Below are 25090 nucleotides of genomic sequence, written 5' to 3'. Positions count from 1 at the left end.
GGCCGCCCAGGTTTTCCATTTCTAATGACTTCTATTTCATGTTAACATTTTCACTATAAGCTAAGTCAAGCCCTTTTTGAAAGTACACAGGAACTAAAAAACTAGAGTGTCCTTCCTCTATTACAACATAAGCTTCTTGAGCATACAGACTGTGGCTTTTCATATTTATGGCCCCAGACCCCAGAACAGGGCTTGGCACATAACAAATGGCCAATAAATGTAGGATGGATGGATGGATGGATGGATGGATGGATGGATGGATGGATGATAGATGAGTAACTAAGGAGAACCAAGGTAAGAAGGACTATTTCTACAGAGCCTCTGCGGCATCTGTGGTCGGCTCCCATCCTAGCCAGGCAATTTCCTTGTCTCTCTGAAGCCTGTGCTGCTGCTGTTGCTACACGTGTTGCCTGGCCAGTTCTCCCGGGAGGTGGAGCCGAGACCTTCCCTGACTTGACTAATATACATAGCCCTATTGGCTGGATTTATACTCACCCTCCTCATTCCTACTCTACTTCCTCTTACCAGTTTCAATTTTTTACTTATTTGTACTCTAAACTGCATTTTAAAAAACTGATCCAAAAACAACGTCCTTAAAGAATTGTTTTACTGTCACAGCTTCATGTTGCTGCACAAAAAGCACTAGTGAAGAGGCAGGAGGCATGGGCTTTACTCCTGACTGCTCCAGGACACCCCATGTGCTCTGTGTAAAACACAGTTATTATACCTAGCCTTTCTTATTCCCAGCGTATGAAGATCAACTGAGGTCTGTTGTAAAATCACCTTCAAAGATAAAATACAAATCTCCAGAGCACTATAAAAGAGAAAAGGGTAGGGTAAAGAAGGTCGTCTATAAGCCCTAGAGGATTGCTCTCACTCACACGGCTGCCAGCAGACATTAGCTGCTATAGCAAAATGTTGCGTCTCATGCACCTTCTTTCTTGTTCCAAAAGCCACACCTGTCTCTGGAGAGTTCAGATGTGGCGACCCCACCAAAGAAAGAGCCCTGGAATAGCCCAGCGTGTGGAGTGTCTGCTTTAAGGGAGAATTCGTCTCCCTCAGCTATTTCTATCCCTGTTTGCTTTCTAAGAGAGGGCATGTAACCAAGCGTGGTTTCTCCTTTTGCAGGAACAGCTTGAGAACTATGACTTCACCAAATTCCACTCACTGAAGCCCAAGCTGATCGAGGCTGTGGACAACATGCTGACCAGCAAGATCTCGTCCCTGATGAGCCTCATCAGCCAGGAGGAGCTAAGCATGCCCATGCAGCTTGTGCAGGGCGGCGCCTTCGATGGCACCTCCGAGGGCCCCTTCAACCAGGGCTACGGGGAGGGCGCCAAGGAGGGTGCCGACGAGGAGGAATGGGTTGTGGCCAAAGACAAGCCTGTCTATGATGAGCTCTTCTACGCCCTGTCGCCTATCAATGGCAAGATATCGGGCGTCAATGCCAAGAAGGAGATGGTGACCTCCAAGCTACCCAATAGCGTCCTGGGCAAGATCTGGAAGCTGGCCGACTGTGACTGCGACGGCATGCTGGATGAGGAAGAGTTCGCACTGGCCAAGCACCTCATCAAGATCAAGCTAGACGGCTATGAGCTGCCCAACAGCCTTCCCCCCCACCTCGTGCCCCCCTCTCACAGGAAGTCCCTGCAGAAGGCCGATTGAGGGGCAGGCCACCCACAGGGCGGGTGGTATGGAGTGGGACTCGGGGGACCTGGGCCTGAGGCCCGTGCAGCCACTGACTCACTGAATGACCCTGGGCAAGGCACACCCTCTCTGTGCCTCAGTTTCCCTATCTGTAGAGTGGAGAGGGCAGACACTGGACAACTGGATGTGGTCTTTTCACCTCTAAAATTCCCTGTGTTTCTATTAAAATATTGGGGAGAGGGAGTGGATAAAAAGATTGTAGGGTTGAGAAGGAAGAGAAATTGACCAAAGAGTACTCAGAAGCCTGGAGAGACCTCCATGTGGCGGTGGGCTTGGTGAGGTCCCGGGAGCGTGGCATGAGCTGTGGGTACCACTGAAGCGTGAGTCCACTGGGCTTCCCAGGACCACTCATCGTGAACCTGTCCCTCAGAGGGCACCCTGAGGGAGCAAAGATGATCTTATTTATTTTGTTTCCTGCTACATTTGGAGTGGAAAAAAACAGAGCAGAGAGGATTTCTGCTCTCTCCAAACTGTCTACCAAAGAGAGGGCAATTGCTGCCCGAGGTTTGAAAGGAGGATGTACAGTGTCTGTGTGTACCCCGTCCCTTCTGCAAGCCCTAGCAGAGCAGAACAGGCAGCCAGGCCAAAGCGAGTGTTTGTCCCAGCACCCCACGGACTAGCCCTCCCAGGGCGCCCCACCCCTGGGCCTTCCCAGCAAAGCTGTATTTGGTTAGGAATCTGGAACTCATAACCTTTATTAACCCCAACGAGATTTCTAGTGTTCAACTCATGTTGAAGTCTGAAGATTAGCTTTTCTTACTGTTCTGTCCAATAATTTGTAGCAAAGTCTATTTATCATACTTAAACTACAGTAAGGAAAAGAGGCGGTTTTCCCTTGTCGTTAGTGTCGTTACATGTCCCCAAGGCTCCTTCCTTGGTCAATGGCAGGATTTAAATTCAGCAAAAACAGGTGTTGGTACATGCGGAGCCCTGGACCTGTGGACACGAAGGGGAATGAGAGGCCAGCCTCCCCCAGGCTGTCAGGGAGAAAAGAACGGTCTACTAGCTTAGACACTATTTTTATAAAACAGGCATTTTTATTATAAAACAGTCAAGTTTTTTTGTTTGTTTTTTCAGGATAAAAGCCTTTATATAGAAACAGATGGAATCTTTCATATAAAACCTTTTCTTCAAAAGACTGTGGTTCATATCACGAATGCCCATCACTAGGCAGGCTTTGGGCACGTCCCTGTACGTGAGCTCCCTGAGGGTCCTCTCCCAAGTCCCCCGCCTCAACCCCTCTGGACCCCTCACTCAGATGCCTGTGTCAGGTGGAGGTAATTGATGCCCGCCTCCCTGCTTTGGGGGCTCCAGCTCGGAGATGCAGGTGCCTTTTCACCCTTAGGCAGGCAATAAAAGAGAGACATGAAATTGTGATGGCTGTATGGCCCGGGACCCTGCCAGCACCAGAAAAGAATGAAATCAGAAGAGTCCTACCTGAACCTTCCAAAAACCACTTTTTTCTGGATTTTTTGTTTGTTTTGTTTTGTTTTGCCTAATGTCACCTGTGACATCAGGGTCAGAACTCCAGACTTAAGAGAAATATTTTACTTTAAAGAAGCAGGAATCCAGATGCCAGCCCTCCTACTCCCTAGCTTTCTAAATAATTTCGTTTGAAGAGACAAAAATGTATAATATGGTTTTTAATCTTAATGAAGAGTTTTAATGAGACACAGAGAAGAGATGTTTATAATTCCAGTCCTGTAATATGAGCAGATAGTTTTGTGAATCCATGAGGACTGTCCCAGCATGAGCACAGTGGGGTCCACCAAAGGGCACAACTGAGAGAGAAGAGAATTCATGTGTCCATAGGTTTAGAGATGCCACAGTTAGCTGATTTGCCATTCAGAATCATCTTTCTTTAACTCTGCTCAATTGTCATAAAGATAAATATATACACATATATGTCACCCAAATATGTACTTTTGACATGTGTACATATACAGATATGGCCACATTTTGTCTATGTAGAGACATGGGAAAACTGTTTTAGAGGGCCGACAGACAGATTTCTGGCTTCTATGTGGAAGGAAACATAGCATTGTGATCCCTACCCTCCCCCGCACCCTCAGTAGGAGAACATCTGGTAGCTCAATCCTTTCCCTACTGAGAAAGAAAGAAATCACGTCTATTTTCCTTAATATCTTCTCTTACAACATGTAGTCATTGGAGTTGATTGAAAAGAAAAACACTGGAAAATATTAGGGATGGCGGCCAAGTGAGGACCCGTATCTTTTAGGACCTGCACAAAGTTCCTGGACTCTGTCCAAAACACCCATTGTCCCCTGCCCCACCCCACGCAGCAGGGTGGCAGAACAGCAGAGCCCTCTAAGATCTGTTCACTTTGACCAACCTTATTGCCCTTCCCACATCACCCCAATTTTCAAAGTACCCACCCCCTCCGCAGAGTGTTTACACGTGGGTGGGAGGGTGGAAGCAGGTAAACTCTAGCACTAAGAAACTATCTTCATGTTCTCCATGAGTCCACAGAAGAAACATCTAAGAATCTTGAATCTAGTTTCTATACAGCACATGATACCACATAACACAAACTCTGCAGGGTTGAGCTTAGGGGGGAAAACAAACGAAAACTTCAGCCGCCTCCTCCCAAAGTTGACTTCCCAGTTGTAAGCCTGCTAATGACTCCTTCCTGAACTTATCTCAGACCTGCTGAGACTCCACAACTCCTGCCGACCTGGGACATCCAACCTGTTTCCACCTCACGCTCCCGCCCAGCGTTGCACATGTATTTTTTCCTCGCACACTTGGATGGCCCAGGATGAGGACACCTTCAAAGGGGAGAGCCATTCCTTTAGTGGGCTTTCGCTTCTCCAGGGCTGCACTGGGTTTTCTTTAGCAACTTGTCATTATGCAGCAATTGCATCTTTGGACGTGGGGCTATGGTTCCTCCCACAGGACAGTGGCTCTTGAGGAATTGAATTTTTATTCTATATCATGGGACTGGGTGTCCAGGTGGGTCAGAGAGCATGTGAGGAGGAGCAGAATGTCAGCTGCTCTCCCCCCAGCCCCTGGCCTTCTTACCAGCACACAGGAGAGGCCTCGGCAGAGCCCTGGCCCCTCTGCCCCTGACCACAGTCCTTTCTGGTGAGCTGGGTCTCCTAAGTAGCCACCTCTACCACACTGGGAATGTGGGGAGGCTTAGCCACCGGAGTCATGCCTGCCAGCCATACGTGGACCTTTTCACTTTGCATCGCTGTACTCCTTCGTTATACCGAGAGCAATATCCTGGAATAAATGCCTTGAAGATAAGGAGAGCATTTAACAGTGGCACTGTATTTCCTCCATAGAATGTGGCAGAAGAAGAACATTCTTAGGACGGATAACCACTGAGTTTATTCAGGTAAACATGGTCCTAATTTAAGAGTGTGTCAGGTTTCATGTCAATTAGCCAATGCAGTGAATACACAATGCTTCTATTTTTTTGTAATCTTGTTTAGAAGTGTCAAAAAAAGAGGCGCAGTCTACTGATCAATAAACTTATGAAAAAAAAATTCTACCTTTTCTCCACTGGCTCTGATTGTCCAAGGACTGCATGCAGCTTTCTCGGGCGTAAAGTGGGGATCCCTGTCATCATTCTGAAATAGAAGGGACATTATAAGAGTTAGGGGGTAGGGTCCCTTCCTGCACGCCTTCCCTGTGACCTCCGACTTCCTGTGTCTTCTCTGGGTGGGAGCTTCCCAAAATGGGGCTTCTTTAGAAGAAAAGAAGCTTTAGAAGAGGCAGAAGCCAGGTTTGGGAGCAGGCCCGGAGGGAGGCTGGGGTCCCAACTGAGGGTGACTGGAAGCCAGGACTGGAGGGTACTGTGGAGAAGGACCCTTCTGAGGCTGAAACGGCATCACTGAGCAGGCCTCCCACGGTGTCCTCTCCCTGTGCACCTGAAGGTGCGGTAGTGCTAGGTTGGAGCCATGGTTGGCTGGCACTGCTCCTGCTTCTTGCCGTACCTCCCTGGTGTGGACCGCCCATAGTAGATATCTGGGTTTTTCCCACTGGCACTCATCTACCCTTTTGGTGATCCAGACCAGGAATTTCCTTTGCAGAGCACATTCCACTTCCCCACCCTCAGTCTGAGTCATAAGATTTGGGTGAGATAGACACCCAACCCCTTTTTCCAGAGTGGGTCCTGATTGGCTTAAGCCAGTTAAAGTATATCATCCCGCTGGTCACAGAAATTGGTTCAGGAATGAATTTGTGGTTCAATTCAAGCCTGTGAGAACCAGGCCCCTCAGATTTCTGTTCCAACTCAGGAGAAATGTTCTGTCCTTCAAATCACACAATGTAAAGAAGCGAGATTATTGGTGCAATAATATAAATGGCTTTGAGAGGGTTCCCAGAGCTGCTGGAGGCAGGGGAGTGATGTCAGGCTGGCCGCAGCCATCCTGTGGAGCGTGAAGATGGAGGGGGCATTGAGAAACGCAGAGGGAATCCAGGCCTGTGGTGGCACCACTTGAGCTGCTGGATCCAACCTCACCTAAAGTCCTCCTGCCAGACCTTTCAATTATGGGGGCCAATACATTCCCTTTATATTGTTTCAACCCATTTGACTTGAGATTTCACTTACTTACAATGTAAAGAATCCATGTACTGACCAACAGGGATTGTCATTTCAGCAGGGGCTGCAACCAGTCAATGCAAGGGGAACCGATCCTCTCAGCATGTGTAGTGGCTATAGCTACATGAGCTAAGGAGGAGGAAGAGCAGTCCCCTAGCCCCACACACCACCCTCAGAAATGACAACCTCTGCTGAGTTCTGTGTGCAAAGCATCCTGCGGCTCCACCCTGTCCTCAGGTGGTCACGTCACACAGGGGCCCTCTGCCAAGGGTCTTAATAGGAGGAGAGATGAGCTCGGTAGAGGGCTTCCTAGAAGGAGCAGAATTTTAACCTGGGCTGATAGAAAAGGAGAATGGGGACAGTGGGGAATAGAAGGGACATTATAAGCTGAGACAACAGCTGAAGCCCGGATGTGGGCGGGAAAGCTCTGTTTCCGTCCAGGCAATGGGGAGTCTTCATGAGCAGAGTTGTGCTCTGGGAGGTAAATGGGGGCTGTGTGCGCGTAGGCTGACATGCAGGCAGGATGACAGGGTGGGGACTGGGGATGAGCACAGGGACAGTGCAAGGCCCAGGGGTCCAGGTGCGATTAGTCCTCCCCAGCTCTCAGAAGCGGACTGTGGCCGCTGCTCCCTTCGCCAGCTTTAGCAGTCAGGGACACCTCCCTGAAGAGTGCTATGTCTCCTTCCGGAGTCCCCAGGGCTGCTGGGTGTATGAAGCCACAGACACACACCCCAGCTCAGGGGCTGTTACCTGGAGTTTAGCCAGACTGCTTTGTGAGCCACCTCAGTTAGAACCCACTCTCCCTCCGGTGTGCAGTCCGAGTCTGCTCATGGAGGAAGAGAAGAGCCGCAGGCTCCCACCAAAGCCCCTGCCTCCGAGCCCTGCCCGGCCAGCTCCATGGACCCACAGGTGCTGGGGCCCCACATGGGGCACATGTGCGCCCACTGCACAACCTCAACGTTGCTTTCCATGTGGCTGAGCAGGAGCTGGGCATTGCTCAGCTACTGGACCCCGAGGACGTGGCAGCCCTGCAGCCTGACGAGCGTTCCATCATGACCTATGTCTCCCTCTACTACCACCACTTCTCCCACCTGCACCAGGGGCTGACTGTCCAGGGGATACTCGCTAAGGTTGGTGACAAAGGAAGGTGGCATCAAGGAGAGGTAGGAGTGAGCATGGGCCCCAGAGGCAGACACACCTCGGTTTGAAGGTTGCCTCTGCCACCTCCTAGCTGTGTGGTCTTAGCTGTGTCACCTAACTTTACTGTGCTCCATCTGCAAAATGGAGACGACAATGCCTAGGTGACAAAAGGCTGCTATGAGGATTCAAGGGAGCATGAGCACAGTGCCCGGCACAGAGCCTGGCACACAGGGAAAGCCAGGGGAGGGATGTCCCCTTCTGTTTCTCCCCTTCCCCACTGCTCTTAGGCTGTTAAGCTCCTCATGGGATTAAAAGGCTCAGAGAGTAGAACTCTGCAAGGACAAGCACAGAAGCAGCTCTGCTGGGCTGAGTTAATGTTTTTGGGGGCTCTCTTACTCTCTGGGCACGATGGCAGAGGCTGAAGCCTGGGCAAACTGTTCTCAGGATTGGTGACTCCGCTGGGCATAGGGGAGATGATCCAAGCCAAGGGCTCTGAGCTGCTTTAGGGCTATGGAGCCTCAGAGAAGGGAAAGAAGACTCCGAAAAAGGATAGCAGCCCCAGAGGTGAGGCCAAATGGGGTAAAACAGGATGGAGGAAGGCAGGACGGGAGCCCCACCCTCCTGGGTCTGTGTGTGCAGTGCAGGCAGAGCCACTTCTCTGTGGGCTGAGATCCCACTTCAGTGTATCCACAGGTGAGGGAAGGAGCTACTGCCCACCTGGGCAACGCTGGTGGGCCCTCAAACTCTAAAAGGGGAGTGCCTCCATTCCAGGGCCTGCCCCAAAGTGCCGCCCTGACCCATTCCCATGCCCTCGGCCAGATCCTGCTTCAGCTCCAGGAGACAGGAGCTGCAGACCCAGTACGAGCAGCCGGTGGCTGATCTGCTGTGCTGGATTGCAGAGAAGCAGGTGCAGCTGGAAGCACAAGACTTCCCAGACTCCCTGCCTGCCATGCGCCAGCCACTGGTGCCCTTTGCTTCCTTCCGCACCCAAGGGAAGCCATCCAGGCTGCAGCAGCGAGTGACTGCGGAGGCCCTGCTCTTCCAGCTGCAGACAGCACTCCGAGCTCAGAACCGTAGGCCCTTCCTGCCTCACCATGGCCTCGGCCCTGCAGAGCTGTCCCAGCGCTGGGCAGGCCTGGATCGGGCAGAGGCCCTGCAGCAGAAACTCCTGCAGCTAGAGCGGCTGGAAACCCTGGCCCGGCACTTCCAGCGTAAGGCGGCCCTCCGGGAGAGCTTTCTGACAGACACAGAAAAGGTGCTGGACGGGGCCGCAGCCCCACCCACCAGCCTGGTCACAGTGGAGGTGGCTGCCCAGAGGCTGAGCTTGCTGGAAGCCGGCATCCTGCCCCAGGAGGGGCACTTCCAGGCCCTGGCCGAGACTGCGGGCATCATCCAGCAGGAGCAGTACCACAGCTGGGCAGATGTGGCCGCAGGTGAGCCCTGGGCATGTGAACCATCCTCAAAACAGGCTCAAGCCTTCCTACCGTATCCCTATTTTTACACATACCCATTCCTAGCCACAAAACAGAGGAGCGATTTATGAATTCAGGACTCCCTTTAAAAAGATCTAGCTGTCACTGATGCCTGATATTCCGCTATTTGTAATTCATCCTTTTTGGGAAAGCACTGTTCTCTCTAGGTAGCCTCTTATTAATTCATTCACTAAACAAGCGTTTGAGTGTCTACTATGTCCCATGCATGGTTCTAGGTGCTGGAGATTTTGCCATGGAGAGGACTCACAAAAATCCCTCCCTTTGTGGAGCTTACACACTACTATAGAAAACAGAAAAATAAGAAAAATACATAGTATATGAGATGATGGTTTGAAAAAAAAAATAACAGATAAGCAGAAGGGGGGAATATGAAGTACCACGGTCAGGGGACGGAGTTATACTGTGTGGCCAGAAGCACTTCACTTTTGAGCAAAAACCAAAAAGAAGTGAGAGGCCAGCCATACAGATTTAGGGACAGACAATACTAGGGAATAGTGCAGTGTCCCAAGGTGGGCGCATATCTGGCATGTTTGAAAACTAGCTTGGAAGACGATGTTGGCCAAAGTGAACAAGTAGGAGTTGAGGTCCGGGAAGTACAGGGCAAAGGTCATGCTGGGCTCTGTATGACAGGTTGCAGTAAAGACTTGGTTTTTACTCCGAGAAAGATGGGAAATCATGGGAGGGCTTGAGCAATCTAACTTTTCTTTCACAACGATCACTCTGGATGCTGAGTCAGGATAAGACTGAAGGGACAGAGGCAGAAACAGAGAGAGCAGTTGGGAAGCTACTGTAATAATCCAGGCCAGAGAAGTGTGTGTGTGGGGGTGGGGTGGGGGGTGATGAGAAATGGCAGGATTCTGTATATGTTTTGAATCCAAGAGGATTTGCAGACAGATCGGATGTGGGGTGTGAGACAGTGAATTATCAAGATTTTACTCCAGGCTCCTGGAAGGATGGCATTGCTATCACCTGAGATGGGAACTGCAAAGAAGGTTTGGGGGGCCATGAAGGCCTGAACCGCCCAGGCCTTCCTGGCTTCTCTGCCCGTGTCTAAGAGGCAGGGGTGCACTGTCCCCACTGCCCAAGAGTAGGAAGCTCACAGACCTCATCCAGGGAGTTTGGGCTCATCCAGGGCAGCCAAGCCACCTGAACAGCTGTGGACCCCAAGGCAGCATCCCTGCCCCAGCCTGGTGTAGACCACCCTTATTCTTACGTCCTCCAGGCAGGTGGAAATCACACGGCGCTGGGAGCAGCTCCTTCAGGATCTCCAAGGACAAAGGAAGTGGACGGCAGGCATGCCGGCTGTGCTAAGCCTGCTGCAGGAGGTGGAGACTGCCTCCAGCCAGCTCAGGAGCTGCAGGTGGGCCCTGGACCAGCAGACCCGTGGGGAACACAGCTGGTAGGCCAGCTCTGGCACTCACGGGGACCCAGTACTCTGGGAATGCAATGACCACTCATCCCTGGCCAGGAGCTGGCCAGCTCCGTGGCCTGTGGGCAACAGCTGGCAGAGGTAGTGGAGCTGCTGCAGAGACATGACCTGCTGGAGGCCCGGGTCCCTGGCCATGGAGCCCACGTGAGCCATCTTGTCCACCAGACCACAAAGCTGGACTCCTCCCTGGGCACTAGTGTGGAGGGGCTACAGGCCAAAGCCCAGGCGCTGGCCCATCTCCAGCAGAGCCTGGTGTTTCTTGCCAAGGCCAGGTAAGAGCTCACCCCAACTCCTCTACCTCTTCCAGAATTGTTCTGTAATCCAAATTACCTTTTGCCCAGGTTAAAGTACTGCCAGCCTGAACTTCCTCTACCCTGACCCTCACCCCCAACGCCTCTGTCTCTCCAGTTGAGTCATCCAGGGAACAGGAAATGCCTGTCTATCTAAGGGGAGTGTCCGAGCCTGCTGTGGACCCCTCTCCTCCCCCCAGTGATCCTTACTGTCCCTCAGGCGGACCTTGCTGGAGCAGACCCTGCAGCGGGAGGAGTTCCTGCGGAACTGTGAGGAGGAGGAAACCTGGCTGAGGGAGCGCGGGCGGCTGGTGGACGGTGTGACCCTGGGCAGGGATCTTGGCCAGATCGCTGCCACCGAGCAGCAACACAAGGTGCCTGCTACCCCGCGCCCTGCCTGTCTCCACTTCCCTGGCACCCCTCCCTTACCCTCACCCAGCTCCCTGCTCTGCCTCCTCCAGGCCTTGGAAGCTGAGCTCCGCTGCCACCAGGCTGTGTGCACTGATCTCAAGCAGAGGGGACACGACCTGGGCTCCCATGGGTACCCAAGGCCGTCGGATCCGGCCCGGGTGGCTCTGCAGGGCACAGGACTGCAAGCAGCCCTGCTGGTCCAACAGGTAGCGTGTCCAACCCTAGGAGGAGGGCCAGCAGACCTCAGAAGCTGTACTCCCACAGGCGTGCACCTAACCTGGCTCCCCGGAGAGGTCCTGCAGCCAGCGCACCAGACAGGCCCCGAAACCTGGGAGCTGACGGACTGGGAGGCCTCTCTAAGACAGATAATTGCATGTCTTTGGGCAGTAAGTTGGCTTCTCTGAGCCTTGATCACCTCACCTGTGAAGTGGGGGGTTGGACCAGACAACTGCTAACATACTGTGGATCGACTTCCAAAAACATTAGCAAAGAAAAAGGGAGAGATCAACCACGGTTAAGCTAGAACCACAGACCTTTCAGACCTGGTAGACAGGCGTTACATAAATGATCAGTGCAGCCATGTCATGGAACAGGAACCCCAGGTACAACAGCAGGCCCCAACCTACCAGGCCTTCTGCTGCTTAGGGCGAGCCACCCCGGTCTCACTGCTCTGTGTCCTGTCAGCACAGGTAGAGTCTGCCCTGAGCTCTCCAGGGGAGGGTCCCAGGAACCCTGGGGCCTGGCATGAGGTTTTCTGCTCCTCTGGCCCCCAGGGCGCCCAGAAAATGGCCCTCCCAGCCGAGCCCGACGCTGACTTTGACCCCAACAGCATACTCCAGACACAGGACCGCTTGAGCCAGGACTATGAGGGCCTGTGGGCGCTGGCAGGGGTAACGCTCCTTGTTCAAGAAATGTTCATGGGGCCGGCCCGGTGGCTCAGGCGGTTGGAGCTCCATGCTCTTAACTCCGAAGGCTGCCGGTTCGATTCCCACATGGGCCAGTGGGCTCTCAACCACAAGGTTGCCGGTTCAACTCCTCGAGTCCTGCAAGGGATGGTGGGCTCCGCCCCCTGCAACTAAGATTGAACACGGCACCTTGAGCTGAGCTGCCTCCCAGATGGCTCAGTTGGTTGGAGCGCGTCCTCTCAACCACAAGGTTGCTGGTTCGACTCCCGCAAGGGATGGTGGGCTGTGCCCCCTGCAACTAGCAACAGCAACTGGACCTGGAGCTGAGCTGCACCCTCCACAACTAAGACTGAAAGGACAACAACTTGACTTGGAAAAAAGTCCTGGAAGTACACACTGTTCCCCAATAAAGTCCTGTTCCCCTTCCCCAATAAAATCTTAAAAAAACAAAAAAAGAAAGACATGTTCATGAAGCACCTACTCTTTTCTAGACCTGAGCCATGAGCGCAGTGACAGGATGTGTTCCCTGCCCTCAAGGAGCTGCCACCATAGCAGAGAAGGTGTGAAACAAGTCATTAGGTGGATAGAGGTGTGATGGGAGCATACGAGAGGGTAGCCTGGGTCAGGCTAGGGAGTCAGGGGGAAGGACTTTCAGGCTGAGATTAAACAATAAGAAACTGAGAGCAGGTAAAGCCAGGAGGCGGGCAGGGGAGATGGTAGGGAGACAGTGTTCTAGGCCAGACCTACGCAGAGGCAGGAGAGAGGCCCAGTGGAGGAGTGAACGTCAGGGTGCCTGGAGCACAGAGAGGCAGGGGGTGGCGAGCGGCTAGAGGAGAAGCTAGAGAGGAGGTGGGCCCGGCCAGGTCCCATGGGAGAAGTGTGCACTGTATCTAAGAGCGGAAGGGCTTGAGTAGGACTCTGCCAGGGCCATTTACCCACTAAGCTTGTGCCAGCTCCCTCCACTGGACCTGTGACAGAGGGTATAGGGCCCAGCAGTGAGGAGGGCGCCCTCTCTGGCTCTGGACTCTGCTGGACTAGGGGGGCGGTGATGTGGGGGTAGGGTTAAGGGGACCTGTTCTGAATGCCAAGTGGGAAGCATTGACGCTCACCCCAGTCTCTGGACTGGCCTCTCCTCAGCGCCGCAGGGCCCTGTTGGAGGAGACAGTGGCTCTGTTTGGTTTTGATAGCTCATGTGAGGAGCTCCAGTGCTGGCTAGAAGACCATACAGCACTGTTCCAAACACTGCAGCTCCAGGCTGACACCTTGGAGGTCATGCAGCTCAAAATTTAAGGTACAGTCCCCTTGGAGCCAAGGGGGAATTTCAGCTGCTGTCTCTCCTGATTCCTGTTCTCCCTCCTCACCTTGCTCCTGCCTCCCCATTATTCATTCCTGTGCCTCCGTTCTCCATGTTAACTATAGTCCTATCTGGGAGGAGGGAACAAGGGAGCTGGCCTTGAATTATTTTTAATTGAGGTATAATTGACATGCAACATTGTGTTAGTTTCAGGTGTACAACATAATGATTCAGGATTTGTATATATTGCAAAATGATCACCACAGTAAGTCTAGTTAACATCTGTCACCATATATAGTTACAGAATTTTTTTTCTTGTGATGAGAAGTTTTAAGATTTACTCCCTTAGCTACTTTCAAATACGCAATGCAGTATTAACTATAGTCACCATGCTGTACATTACATCCCCAGGAATTATTTATTGTATAACTGGAAGTTTTTACCTTTTGACTCCCTTCATCCAGTTTGCCCACCCCTCACTCACTGCCTGTGGCAACCACCAATCTGTTTCTATGAGCTTGTTTATTTATTTTTTAATTTTTTCAGATCCCACGTATAAGTAAGATCACATGGTATTTGTCTTTCTCTGTCTGGCTTATTCCACTTAGCATAACATTCTCAAGGTCCATCAATGTTGTCCCAAATGGCAAGGTTTTTTTTTTTAATGACTGAATAATATTCCATTGTGTGTGTGTGTGTGTGTGTGTGTGTGTGTGTGTGTGTATGTACCACATTTTCTTTATCTATTCATCCACTTGTGTTGATGGACACTTTAGCTGTTTCCATATCTTGGCTATTGTAAATAACGCTCCAGTGAACATGGGAGTACATATGTCTTTTCAAGTTTCTGTTTTCGTTTTCTTCAGATAAATATGCAGAAGAATTGCTAGATCATGTGGTAGTTCAATTTTTAATTTTTTGAGGAACCTCCATAATGTTTTCCATAGCAGCTGTACCAATTTATATTCCCACCAACAGTGCACAAGTATTCCCTTTTCTCTACATCCTCGCCAACATTTATTTCTTGTCTTTTTGATAACAGCCATTCTAATAGATCTGAGGTGATTTCTCACTGTGGTTTTGATTTACATTTCTCTGGTGATTAGTGATATTGATCACCTTTTCATGTACCTGTTGGCAGTCCATATATCTTCTTTGAAAAATGTTTATTCAGATCCTCTGTCCATTTGTTTTAAATTAGGGAATACTGGGGAACAGTGTGTTTATCCAGGACCCTTCAGTTCCAAATTGTTATCCTTCAATCTAGTTGTGGAGGGCGCAGCTCAGCTCCAAGTCCAGTCTCCATTTTCAATCTTAGTTTCAGGGGTTGCAGCCCACCATCCCATGTGGGAATTGAACCGGCAACCTTGTTGTTGAGAGCTCGTGCTCTAACCAACTGAGCCATCCAGCCGCCCTGCCCATTTTTAAATTAGATTATTTTGTTTTGTTTTATTTTGTTGGGATTTTTTTGTTATTGTTTTTTGAGGTTTTTTTTTGCTATTGAGTTGCATGAGTTCCGTATATATTTTGGATATACCTTTATCAGATACTTGATTTACAAATACTTTCTCCCATTACGTAGGTTGCCTTTTCATTTTGTTGATGGTTTCCTTTGCTGTGTAGAAGCTTTTCAGTTTGATTTTTTCCCCACTTGTTTATTTTTGCTTTTGTTGCCTTTGCTTTTAGTGTCAAATCAAAAATATCATTGCCAAGATTGATGTCAAGGAGCTTACCTCCTATGTTTCCTTCTAGGACTTTTATGTCTTCACATTTTACCTTCAAATCTTTAATCCATTCTGAGTTAATTTTTGTGTATGGTATAAGATGGTCTATTTTCATTCATTGCATGTTGAATTCCAGTTTTTCCAGCACCATTTATTGAAGAGACTGTCCTTTCCCAATTGTATATTCTTGGCTTCTTTGTCATAAATTAATTGACCATACAGGCGTGGGTTTATTTCTGGGCTCTATTCTGTTCCATTGATCTATGTGTGGTTTTGTGTCAATACCATATTGTTTTGATTACTATAGTTTCATAATATAGTTTAGTTTGAAATCAGGGAGCATTATGCCTCCAGCTTTGTTCTTTGTCAAGATTGCTTTGGTTATTAAGGGCCTTTTGTAGTTTCATACAAATTATAGGATTGTTTGTTCTATTTTTGTGAAAAATGCCATTGGAATTTTGACAAGGATTGCATTTAATCTAGATTGCTTTGGGTAGAACATTTTAATAATATTAGTTCTTCCAATCCGTGAGCATGGAATATCTTTCCATTTATTTCTGTCTTCTTCAATTCCTTTCATCAGTGTCTTATAGTTTTAAGAGTACAGGCCTTTCACCTCTTTGGTTAAATTTATTCCTAGGTATTTTATTCTTTTTGATGCTATTGTAAATGGGATTGTTTTCTTAATTTCTCTTTCTGTTTGTTATTAATGTATAGAAATGCAGCAGATTTATGTATATTAATTTTATATCCGGCAATTTACTGAATTCATTATTAGTTCAAACAGTTTTTGGGTGGAATGTTTAGGATTCTCTATCATGTCATCTGCAAGTAGTGACAGTTTTACTTCTTTCTTTCCAATTTGGATACTTGAATTTTTAAAGGTTTCTCCTAGCCCTTCAAGGCCGTAAATCCCTGTTCTTCCAGAAGGATGCAGCTCGAACACCTCTATAGCAGAGCATGTCTGAAGTCATTCATAGTCTTGAGAGGAGTGTGGGAACAGAGTAAGTCCTCTCAAAGCCTGGTCCTCCTTTTTCTAGAAGTTCCTCACCACCCTGGCTGTGGGAAAGGGACTCTGGGCTGAGGTCAGCAGCTCGGCTGAGCAACTGAAGCAGAGATGTCCTGGATACTCCCCCCAAAATCCAGCGACAGCAGGAGGAACTGAGCCGGAGGTGAGAATGAAGAGGGAGTGCAGGGTAATAAGGGCAAGCTGGATGGTGTTTTGGCCTGAGTGCATGCTCATCTGCCTCCTGAAGTACCGGAGGAAAGAATAAACGTGTCAGAGGCAGGGAGGAGAGGGTGTGGGGACAGCCAGCCTGGCAGCTTCTGTCATGTGAGTTTCTGGCCAAAGCCTCAGGATGGACAGGGAAGTGTCCCTGTGATGAAGACATCCTGCTCCCTCTGCCAAGGTAGGGGCAGCTGGAGGCCCTGAAGAAAGAAAAGGAAATACAGCTGGCATGCATCATGGATGTGTGCAGTTTTCTGCAGGAATGTGGACCCACACAGGTTCAGCTGCAAGACGTGATACTCCAGCTGGAAGCCCTGGAGACAGGGTACTCAGAGGACCACCACCGCGTCCTACAACTGGCCCAGCAGAAGACGCCAGCGCTGGAGGGGACCATCTACTACATGCAAAGGGTGGCCATAAAGTATGGCCTGGGCTTGGCATAATAATGGTGCTGTGGGAGGGAGGGAAGGCCAGAGCAGGGTTATGGAATGAGGAAAGGGACAGAAACTGGGGTGGTTGAGGAAGGGTAGAATGTGCTGTCTGAAGGGCAGGCGCAAAGGTGGGGGAACCGTGTGAGAAAATGCTCATGGGGGGAAGGAGAGCCACATACGCTTGCTGCCCCTAAATCGAGGGTGAGGCTAGAGCAGGGCACTGACTGGGTGCTGGGCTCATCTTCCAGAGTAAAGGACGCAGGCTGCAAAGAGAGCTAGCCCCTACAAAAACAGGTGGAGATGCTGCAGGGGCTGCTGGAGGGCGTGCAGAAGCAAGTGGCCCAACAGGCCCAGGCCCAGGCCCAGACGCAGGCCCAGCAGAGCTTCCTGCAGCAGAGCCGGCGACTGCTGCTGTGGGCGCAGGGTGTCCGGGCTCAGCTGCACAGTGAAGAGGAAGTGTGGACGTGGCCTCAGCCCAGCGGCTGCTGGTGGAACATCAAGACCTGCTGGGGGAGATCCACCTGCAGCAGGAGAGGTCGGGACAGGAGGGCTGACAGGACAAGCTTCGGGGTGGCCAAGGCCTGCGGGGACGGCCCACCAGAAAGAGAGGCAGGAAGCAGTGCATCACCCAGGGGATTGGCCCAGACTAATGCTTAAGGCAGGTTTTCAAGGGGGGCAGAGGTAGCCAAGCACTGGTCAGGCGTCCTGTACACACCGGGGAGGGACCCGGGGCGGCGTCTGAGCCGCCTGGGAGGTTCTGTCCAGTCCAGGCCTGGCCATACCGCACCCAGGGGAGCCTGGTGGATTGCTTTCAGTCAGGACAGCCTAGGCGCTCAGCCATTCTGGGTAATACAGATCCCCTGGCCGCTGGAGTCAGAGGCTCAGGACCCCCAGGGGACTCAGACACCCACCTCCTCAGTATGATGGCTCCCCTCCTCCTGCAGAGATGATGGCTCAGGCCTGGCAGGCAGGGCCACCGAGTACAGTCTGCAGGCTACGCCCACAAAAGGGAGCCGGACAGGTGGCCAAGCAGGCACTGACTCCATCCCGTCCTCTGCATGCCAGACTCTACTACCTGGTCCAGGGCTGTGGAGCCTTGTTCTAATTCACTCACAGGTGTTACCTGTTCCCAAGCTGTGTGCCTGTAGGCTGCACCCAGCTGAGAGGGGCACCTTTTCTAATTGTCCAAGTCTCCACGTGGGCTTACAGCGGCCTGCAGTCAGGCATGTGTATGGCTTGAGTGATTTTTCTGTGTTGTGCTACCTCAGCCTACCTACTTGCCTGGGCCTTGGCCATCGGCATGGCCAGGTAGAGCAAGGATGACATGGCAGGGGGCGTGGGCACTGTTGAGTTCTAAGCCTGTGCTGGGCCTGGTACGTTCAGTGTCTTCCCAGTGGGCCAGGGCACAGCTGTCGCACGGGACAAGTAAACCACATGGGTTAACCAGCCTCAGACCCCTCCAGCTACCCTCACATCAGAGCTTCGAGATGAATGGCTATGCAGGCAAGATGGAAGGGAGGTTGGTGAGAGGAGGGATGGGCTTTGACCTTCTGCCTGTTGTCCTGGCCAGGCTGCAGCAGCTCAAGGCCAGTCCATGGCAGCCTTGGACTCACTGGACTCCCAAGAGGTGACCCATGCTCTGAGGCTCCTGGGCCAGCAAGGCCACGGGCTGAAGGCTGCCTGGGAGCAGTTACAGTGCTGACTGAAGGAGGGGCTGGAGCTGCAGAGGTTTGGCCGAGCAGTGGATGGTTTTGCTGCCACCTGTGCCCACCATGAGGCCTTCCTGCAGCCGGACAGCCTTGGGGCTGGATCCAGGATGTGCAGCAAGGCGCTGCTTCCCATCATGGAGAAGCCAGGCTGGGCAGGAGGCCCCTGGACCGGTGGTGGGTGACATGGTGTTGTCTCCCATGCTCCCAGGCGTGACTCCACATCTCTGTACCCACAGGAGGACGTGGGGGGGGCCCAGAGCCGGCTGCGGCAGCACAAGGAGTTTGGGGGGCTACTGGACACCCTGCGCCCTCGGCCAGAGGCTCTGTGGGCACGTGGCAAGAAGCTGGCTGAGAGCAAGCACCCTGCTGCACACAAGTGAGCCTGCGTTTGTCTGGGCAGCACGTGTCAACCTTTCTCAGTCTTCATATCCCGTTGCCCTGAGACTGAGAGAGTGGGTGGGGAGTGGGAGGGGGAAGGAGAGGAGCACCCTCGGCTTCAGTGGGCTGAACTCGAGGGTGGGCCTAGGCATTGTGGAGCCGTCCCCATACCCTCCCCCACCTCCCCTTGCCCTCCAGGGTCGGAGAGCAGCTGCAGAGCGTCCAGGTACAGTGGACCAGCTTTCAGGAGAAGAGTGAGCAGAGGAGGAGGCAGCTGCTGGCTTCCCTTCAGTTCCAGCTGAGGGGCCAGCCCAGGTACCTGAGGCCTCCCCTAGACGAATGCATAAGCGTCCACTGCTGCACTAACAATTGTGCACCATGCAGAGGCCTTTACAGTTTGCAAAGCTCCTTCCCACAGGTTATGTCATGGACCCTCAGCATAACCTAGACCTGCATTATGGCTCTGATTTTCCGAATAAGGAAAACCGAGGCTGAGGCCACACTGCTCAGAGGCGGGGCTCGGACCGAAGTCTTCACTAACCCCCCTCGCCCTCCCCCATCTGGCTAGTCCCCTTCCTCATTGTTTCTGGCCACACGAGGCTCTTGCATGGGCCATGGGCACCAGCTGCAGAACTTGGCTCTGTCAGGTATTTGTTCAACTGCTCACAAAGGCCCAGCTGGGCCAGTGCACAGCCTCCCGGAGCTCAAGCCTGTTTGCAGAGGGGTAGCTATACCTCATCTGATGTGGGCTGAGTAGTGGGGACTGACCAGGCGCTCCTCCGCCTGGGCACAGGGTGCCATGGGGCCCAGGTCCTGACGCCCCCAGCTTCCTCCTACTGCTTTCCCTGACACATTTCCCTCTCAATCTCGATTTCCCTGCCCCTACTAAGGAGCAGTCACCCTAGGCCCTGCTCTCTTGTACCCGAGGATTGGCTCTGGGTACTGCTCTTCCTCTGGGCATCCCATAGACCCCTCTCATAGAGGTCCTCACACCAGCTCTCACCCCTGGTCTCTGGGACCCATTCTCTCCTGCTTCTTGGGCAGCAATGGAAGCGGGCTGAGGCAGAGCTGATGCTGTGGATGGAAGAGAAGGGGATCATGGAGGTGGATAAACCCTCCCAGGAGCCAAGCAACGTCCTGCAGAAACTCAAGTGGCACAAAGGGGCTGAGCGTGAGCTGCTGGCCACCATGGGCACCTGAAGGGCCTGCAGCAGGTAGGAGCCTGGACAGAGGGTGCAGGGCCGACTCATCTTCAAGTTCCCTGCCCAGCTGCAAGGCATGTTTTCACGGAACACACTCACTGAAGGAAGAATCAACCTCAGTTCCCATAGAGTTAGGCTCCTCCAGCTTCCTCCTTCAGTCAGCTGGGCGTGTCCTGGTCTGGGCATCCAAACAGCCCAGAAAGTTCCCATCATCCCTTCCCCTCAACTCTCCAGAGCAGATCCAGAGCCTGCCTCCTTCTTCTGAACAAAGACCTTCCCCACCATCCGCCGGGCACCTGCTCACCCTGCACTACTTGTGGGTGTCAGAGAAAAGCTCTCCCACTTCTGCCCACAGATTTTGGGCCACATGAACTGCTCAAGCTCTTGCAGCCTGTGGAATGAAGCTGGTAGCCAGGCACCCCACCTCTACCACCTGCATACAGCCTGCTGTGGCTGCTCATGGTACCAGCAGCTCAGCAAGACTCCCTGGGCCTTCGTTCTATTGCAGGTTGGGAGTGAGCTGTTGAGCAGTGGGCTCTGTGCCCCAGGAGATGTGCAGGCCAGGCTTCGGGACCTGAGTAACAAGTGGGAAGAGTTGAACTGCAAGATGGCAGAGCGTGGGGAGCAGCTCTGGCAGGCAAGGCAGCAGGAGCAGCTCCTAGGGCTGCTGCAGGTCAGCTGAAGAGAGGGGGAGGGCACAGGGGGGAGACGGAGGCTGGGCTGGGCTGGGAACAGGCTGGACGGGGAGAGGAGAGGAAGAGTCTGGATGTCCTGCTGATGCTGGAGTGACCCTGGGGAGTCCTGCAGCCTTTGGAGGCCTCTCTCCTATTGGCAAGTTGAGCTTGGCTTTGCCCACCAGTAGGCCAATACAGGATTGTCTCCTGTGTGCCAGCGTGTGGTTAATACAGCTTGAGTCCCCCAAGGAGGAAAAAGCGTGAGGGGATAGAGGTATTTATGAGGTTCTGGGGGGAGGTTTGGGCACTGTTGGTGGAGGGTAAAAAGGGTGGTGACAGAGGTCCCCAGTGGGCCCTTGGTGACTGTGGTGTACTACAGTCTTAGAACCCAAGAAAGCCCATTTACTAGCCTGTATGTGGAGAGCCTGATGCAGTGCCATCATCCCTCTCCAGGATGCCAAGGGAAAAATGGAGCAGCTGGAGGGGCCCTGCAGAGTACAGAAACGGGACAGAACCTGTGCTCGAGCCGGGGACTGCAGAAACGGCACCACCAACTGGAGGGCGAGAGCCAGGCACCGGCCAGCAAAATGTCTGCCCTAATCTCTCAGGCCCACCACGGGGTCGATTCCCAGCCCATCATGGAGGAGACTCAAAAGTACCTCCAGAGGTACGTGCCTGCTTGTGCCATCTTTACCCACTCTGTTTCACCCTCCTGTGTAAACGTGAGGGTGGTTCCACCCAGTGAGCCCAGGAGGGTGGTATCTACAGAACCTGAGGTTGTCCAAATCTCCTTCCCTTATGAGTAGAGTCATTCCCAGGGTAGGAGGGTCTGGTAGGAGAGATCCCAACTAGACAACCTAAGCACCCCACAATCTGAAGTCACATGGGTCATCTGGGTGGAAGTTTGGGCCCTGGGCCCTCTCCAGCTTTCTCCCCCTGTCAGATGAGGCTTTCCCCTGTACCCCACCTTGTTCCTCATGGGTCCCTGGTTGGGCCAAGGAAAGGACTGAAGGTTTGTCCTCACCTATTCCCAACCTCTTTCTTCTCTTCTGCTTTCACTCAGGTTGGAGCCCCTGCAGGGACATCTGACCACCCGGCGTCAGCAGCTGCAGGCCTCGGTTGAGCTGTACCAGTTCTACCACCTGAGTACCACAGAGCTCACATGGGTAGCTGAGCACATGCCCAGTGCAAGCTCTGCCAGCTCCATCAAGTTCTTGGATGATGCCCTGAGCCTTCATCGCAAACACAAGGTAATGGCCCCCTTTTCTCCCAGGATCCCTGGTGTCCTGTTGCCAAGCCTTAGAAGCCTTCTACCGCTCCTCAGGGTGTCCTGATTTCCAAGTCTCTGCCCCCAAGTGTTCTCTGTCTGGAAGTTTTGCCACGATTGGGGCCTGGAACCAAATCTGTGGCTTTGTTCTGCATACCCTGTGGCTAAGGGAATCTGGAGACAGCTGCTCCTTGTGCTATTCCATGCCAAGAGCTCTGGATGGAGATGAAAGCCCATCAGGGACAGGTGCAACAGGTACTGGACTCTGGACAGAGCCTAGCAGCCTCAGGGCACCCCCACACCCCGCATATCATGGAGCAGTGCCAGGAGTTGGAAGGCCGCTGGGCAGAGCTGGAGCAGGAGTGTGAGGCGTGCCTGCAGCAGGCTTTCACTCTCCCACAGGTAGGATGCAGAGAACACAGCATCAGGGCAAGAGGCAAGAGTCAGGCAGGCTCTGTAAGTGAGTCCTGTGGAAGCTGGGACTCTCTGGGAGGTGGGTCAGTGGTGAGAAGTCTGGGCCAGGAGCGGGCTGGTCCCCTCTGTGTGCTGACTGCTGGATAGCCTGGCATGATGTCCCCAAGGGATGATGGAGGGTCCCGTCTGCGTTCATCAAGGTGAGTGGGTACAATTCTTGGCAGTATTTTCTGGAGGTGTCAGAGCTGCGGGACTGGGTGGAGGAGAAGTGGCGGACACGAGGCAGCCACCATCGGGCTCATTGAGAAGCAGCAGGTACCGTGTCCTGAGCATTCTCCACACAATCTGGATGTGGGTGATGATGGGCCATGAGAAAACCATCTGTCACTCACCCAAAGGGCACTTGCTACTTCTCGGAGGCACAGAGCCCAGCTCTTCCTTCCTGAAGACACAGCCAGCCCCCTCCCCACCATCCAGCCAAAGCCTACAGGGTCTCCTTTCATCCCCAGTGCTCCCTTTCTTCAGATTTCTTGAGGGAGGCCGAGGAGCTTTGAAGGTCCTTTCCCTCTCTTTAGTACTGTTCTAGTCTATACCAATGGCCTCTCGAATTCTCTGCCTTCTCTTTGTGCTTCTTCTCCTCCCCCTGGCACCTTGGGGTCATCTATTCTTGCCCTTTTCTCGTCTTCACAGGGTTCTTCCTCCCCCGCTCTGAATATCATCCTCTGAGTTAACCAAATGCCCTTCCTGAAGCCTCCCTCCCCCAACAAATATCCCCTGATTAAAGGGAGAGAGGCCTGGAAGACCCCTCCTGGGATCAGGCTGTCAGGACCACACAAGCCCCAAGGCCTGAACCAAAGCAAACTTGGTTCCTGTCCTATGACTGTTGACTTCCCATGAGCCATTTCTGCAGAGTGTGCCTGTAGCCGTGGCCTCACGGAGCCAGTGTCCCAGGCGTTCTGGGTACCTTTCTTAGCTCTGTGCAGCTCTTATACTGTGATGCTGGGGTCTAGTACAGTGCCTCCTTGCCCTCCGTTCCTTTGCCCAGGTTACCCAGCGTGCACCCTTCCCTGCTAAGTAGTGAGCCCTCTAAGGCCATAGAATATGTCTTCACTTTTATGGAACAGTGAGAACTCCATCAGTAAGGGATAGATGGGTGATGGAAGCATGGATGGAGAGAGGGTTGGAGGTGGATGGATGCAGGGATGAGTGGATAGCGGGAGATGGGTGGGTGTGCAGTCAATGGGTAGGTAAATAGGAGGACAGATGAATGAGACACCCAGTCTGGCTGGGTCCTTATGTTCTGACAGGCCCTGAAACAGGAACTGGTTCTTTATTGGAACTCCATGGAGAAACTTGACCAGAGGGCCCAAACCCTCAGTGGCCCTGAGGCCCCTGAGCAGCCGGGCATGGTGCAGGAGAGGCTCTGGGAGCAGCTGCGGGCACTGCAGGAGTTGGCAGCCACACAGTAAAAAGCCTTGTCCAGGGGCTCTAGCCACAGTTGACTGCTCCCATGCCATGACCCTGAGTTGGAAGGAACCTATGACCTCAGGCCCATAGAGATGTGTCAGATAAGTCCTTGCTGTGTGTTGCTTACCGCGTTCTATAAATTCCTCAGTGATGATGGCCCACTGGGCAGGAACATGCCCTGCCAGCTCCCAGCAATCCGTCTCTTCCCCCAGCCATACCCTCACCTGCCCTGCACTGGCCTTCCTGTCTTTACTTCTTCCCGGATCCAGAGCCACAGGCCTGAGCAGAGAAAATGAATAACCTCCTTCTTTAGGTCACACCCTCTGGCTGGGCCAGCTGTCCACAGGAGGCGGGGCAGCTAACTTCTGGGGAACCACGGGCTATCCCCACAAGGACCGGGAACTGGAGGGGACCCTGAAGCTGCATGAGTTCTTGAGGGAGGCCGAGGAGCCGCAAAGTTGGCTGGCTAGCCAGACACAGGCAGCCAGAGGAGCAGAGAGCCTCGGAGCGAGCTATGAGCACATCCTGCTGAGCGAGGGGCTGGGACAGGGAGAAGCCACGAGGCAGAATGCTAGGGCCAAGGGGGCTGGCCTGGCTGGGCTCTGTGGAGAAGGGGGCCATGGGAGTAACGAGCCCTGGCTGAGGACAGACCTCTGGGTAGAGTGGGCAGGTGCTGCAGCCGTCAGCGTCTTGTTGCTTAGAGATCACTGAGACGCCTCACGTCCCAGGCTGCTTGCTGCCTTGCTGGCTGGGAGCCCCCCTTTCACCCTTTCCCCTCTTCTCCTTAGCATCTCTGCACCAAGTTTGCAAAGTTTCAGCACCAAGTGGAGATGGGTGGCCAGCAGGTGGCAACCTGCCAACAACTGGTGGAGAGCCTGCTAGAGTGTGGGCACAGCACTGCCCCCAAGGCCAGTCAGGAGCAGCAGGATCTGCAGTGAGTGCCCAGCAGGCCAGACCAGGGGCATGGGTTTGGGGAGCATGCAGGGCAGGCAGCTTCTGGAGTGTTAAGAGAGGGGGTAGCATGCTCTGAGGGTCACATGGCTGTGCCTGCCCACGAGGAGTCTGCAGGGGGGCTGGTTCCTGGTTCCTCCTGAACCAGCCACAGGAGACCGTGGCCTGGGAAGGGAGGCAAGGCTGGGTGTGCAGGTCCAAGAACTCTGCCCAGACCCGCAGGGACCCTTTTCTAAATCACTGGCTCCCAGGACCTGAAGGAGCTGAGGGAAGACTGCCTCGCTGCCCATGCAGGGGGGTGGGATCCACTCCCAGCCTCTGTGCTGTGAGGCAGGCTCATGGCTTGCTCATAACCCCTAGCACAGAGCCTGGTCTGGCAGAGGCCTTAGGAGCTCAGTGAGAGTTT

At 52.9% G+C, this 25090-nt stretch overlaps 2 protein-coding genes across 2 annotated transcripts in view; both read left to right on the top strand.

Moving 5' to 3' along the window:
• EHD4 (EH domain containing 4) overlaps positions 1-5231 on the top strand; it is a 72565-nt gene extending 67334 nt beyond the window's left edge. The window contains exon 6 of the mRNA XM_081050020.1: positions 1129-5231. Coding sequence (XP_080906146.1) covers positions 1129-1665 — 537 coding nt within the window. The 3' untranslated portion in view covers positions 1666-5231. The remainder of the gene's footprint in view (positions 1-1128) is intronic.
• A 1590-nt stretch (positions 5232-6821) lies between these two features.
• Positions 6822-25090, top strand: part of SPTBN5 (spectrin beta, non-erythrocytic 5) — a gene marked incomplete at both ends in the record, with an annotated part of 37473 nt that continues 19204 nt past the window's right edge. The window contains 32 exon segments of the mRNA XM_081048959.1: positions 6822-7050; positions 7187-7407; positions 8237-8259; positions 8261-8840; positions 10122-10257; positions 10260-10270; positions 10379-10611; positions 10850-11003; positions 11091-11426; positions 11730-11930; positions 13083-13226; positions 13228-13236; positions 16004-16102; positions 16104-16135; position 16373; positions 16377-16601; positions 16917-17076; positions 17079-17157; positions 18540-18707; positions 18908-19058; positions 19754-19901; positions 20146-20231; positions 20420-20584; positions 21039-21069; positions 21072-21252; positions 21649-21835; positions 22066-22254; positions 22491-22548; positions 23177-23226; positions 23574-23731; positions 24126-24261; positions 24522-24667. Coding sequence (XP_080905085.1) covers positions 6822-7050; positions 7187-7407; positions 8237-8259; positions 8261-8840; positions 10122-10257; positions 10260-10270; positions 10379-10611; positions 10850-11003; positions 11091-11426; positions 11730-11930; positions 13083-13226; positions 13228-13236; positions 16004-16102; positions 16104-16135; position 16373; positions 16377-16601; positions 16917-17076; positions 17079-17157; positions 18540-18707; positions 18908-19058; positions 19754-19901; positions 20146-20231; positions 20420-20584; positions 21039-21069; positions 21072-21252; positions 21649-21835; positions 22066-22254; positions 22491-22548; positions 23177-23226; positions 23574-23731; positions 24126-24261; positions 24522-24667 — 4727 coding nt within the window.

This window comes from Rhinolophus hipposideros (assembly GCF_964194185.1).
Source record: "Rhinolophus hipposideros genome assembly, chromosome: 5".
NCBI classification, from domain to species: domain Eukaryota; kingdom Metazoa; phylum Chordata; class Mammalia; order Chiroptera; family Rhinolophidae; genus Rhinolophus; species Rhinolophus hipposideros.
Note: the sequence above shows the minus strand (reverse complement) of the source record. Positions and strands in the feature narration are given on the sequence as shown.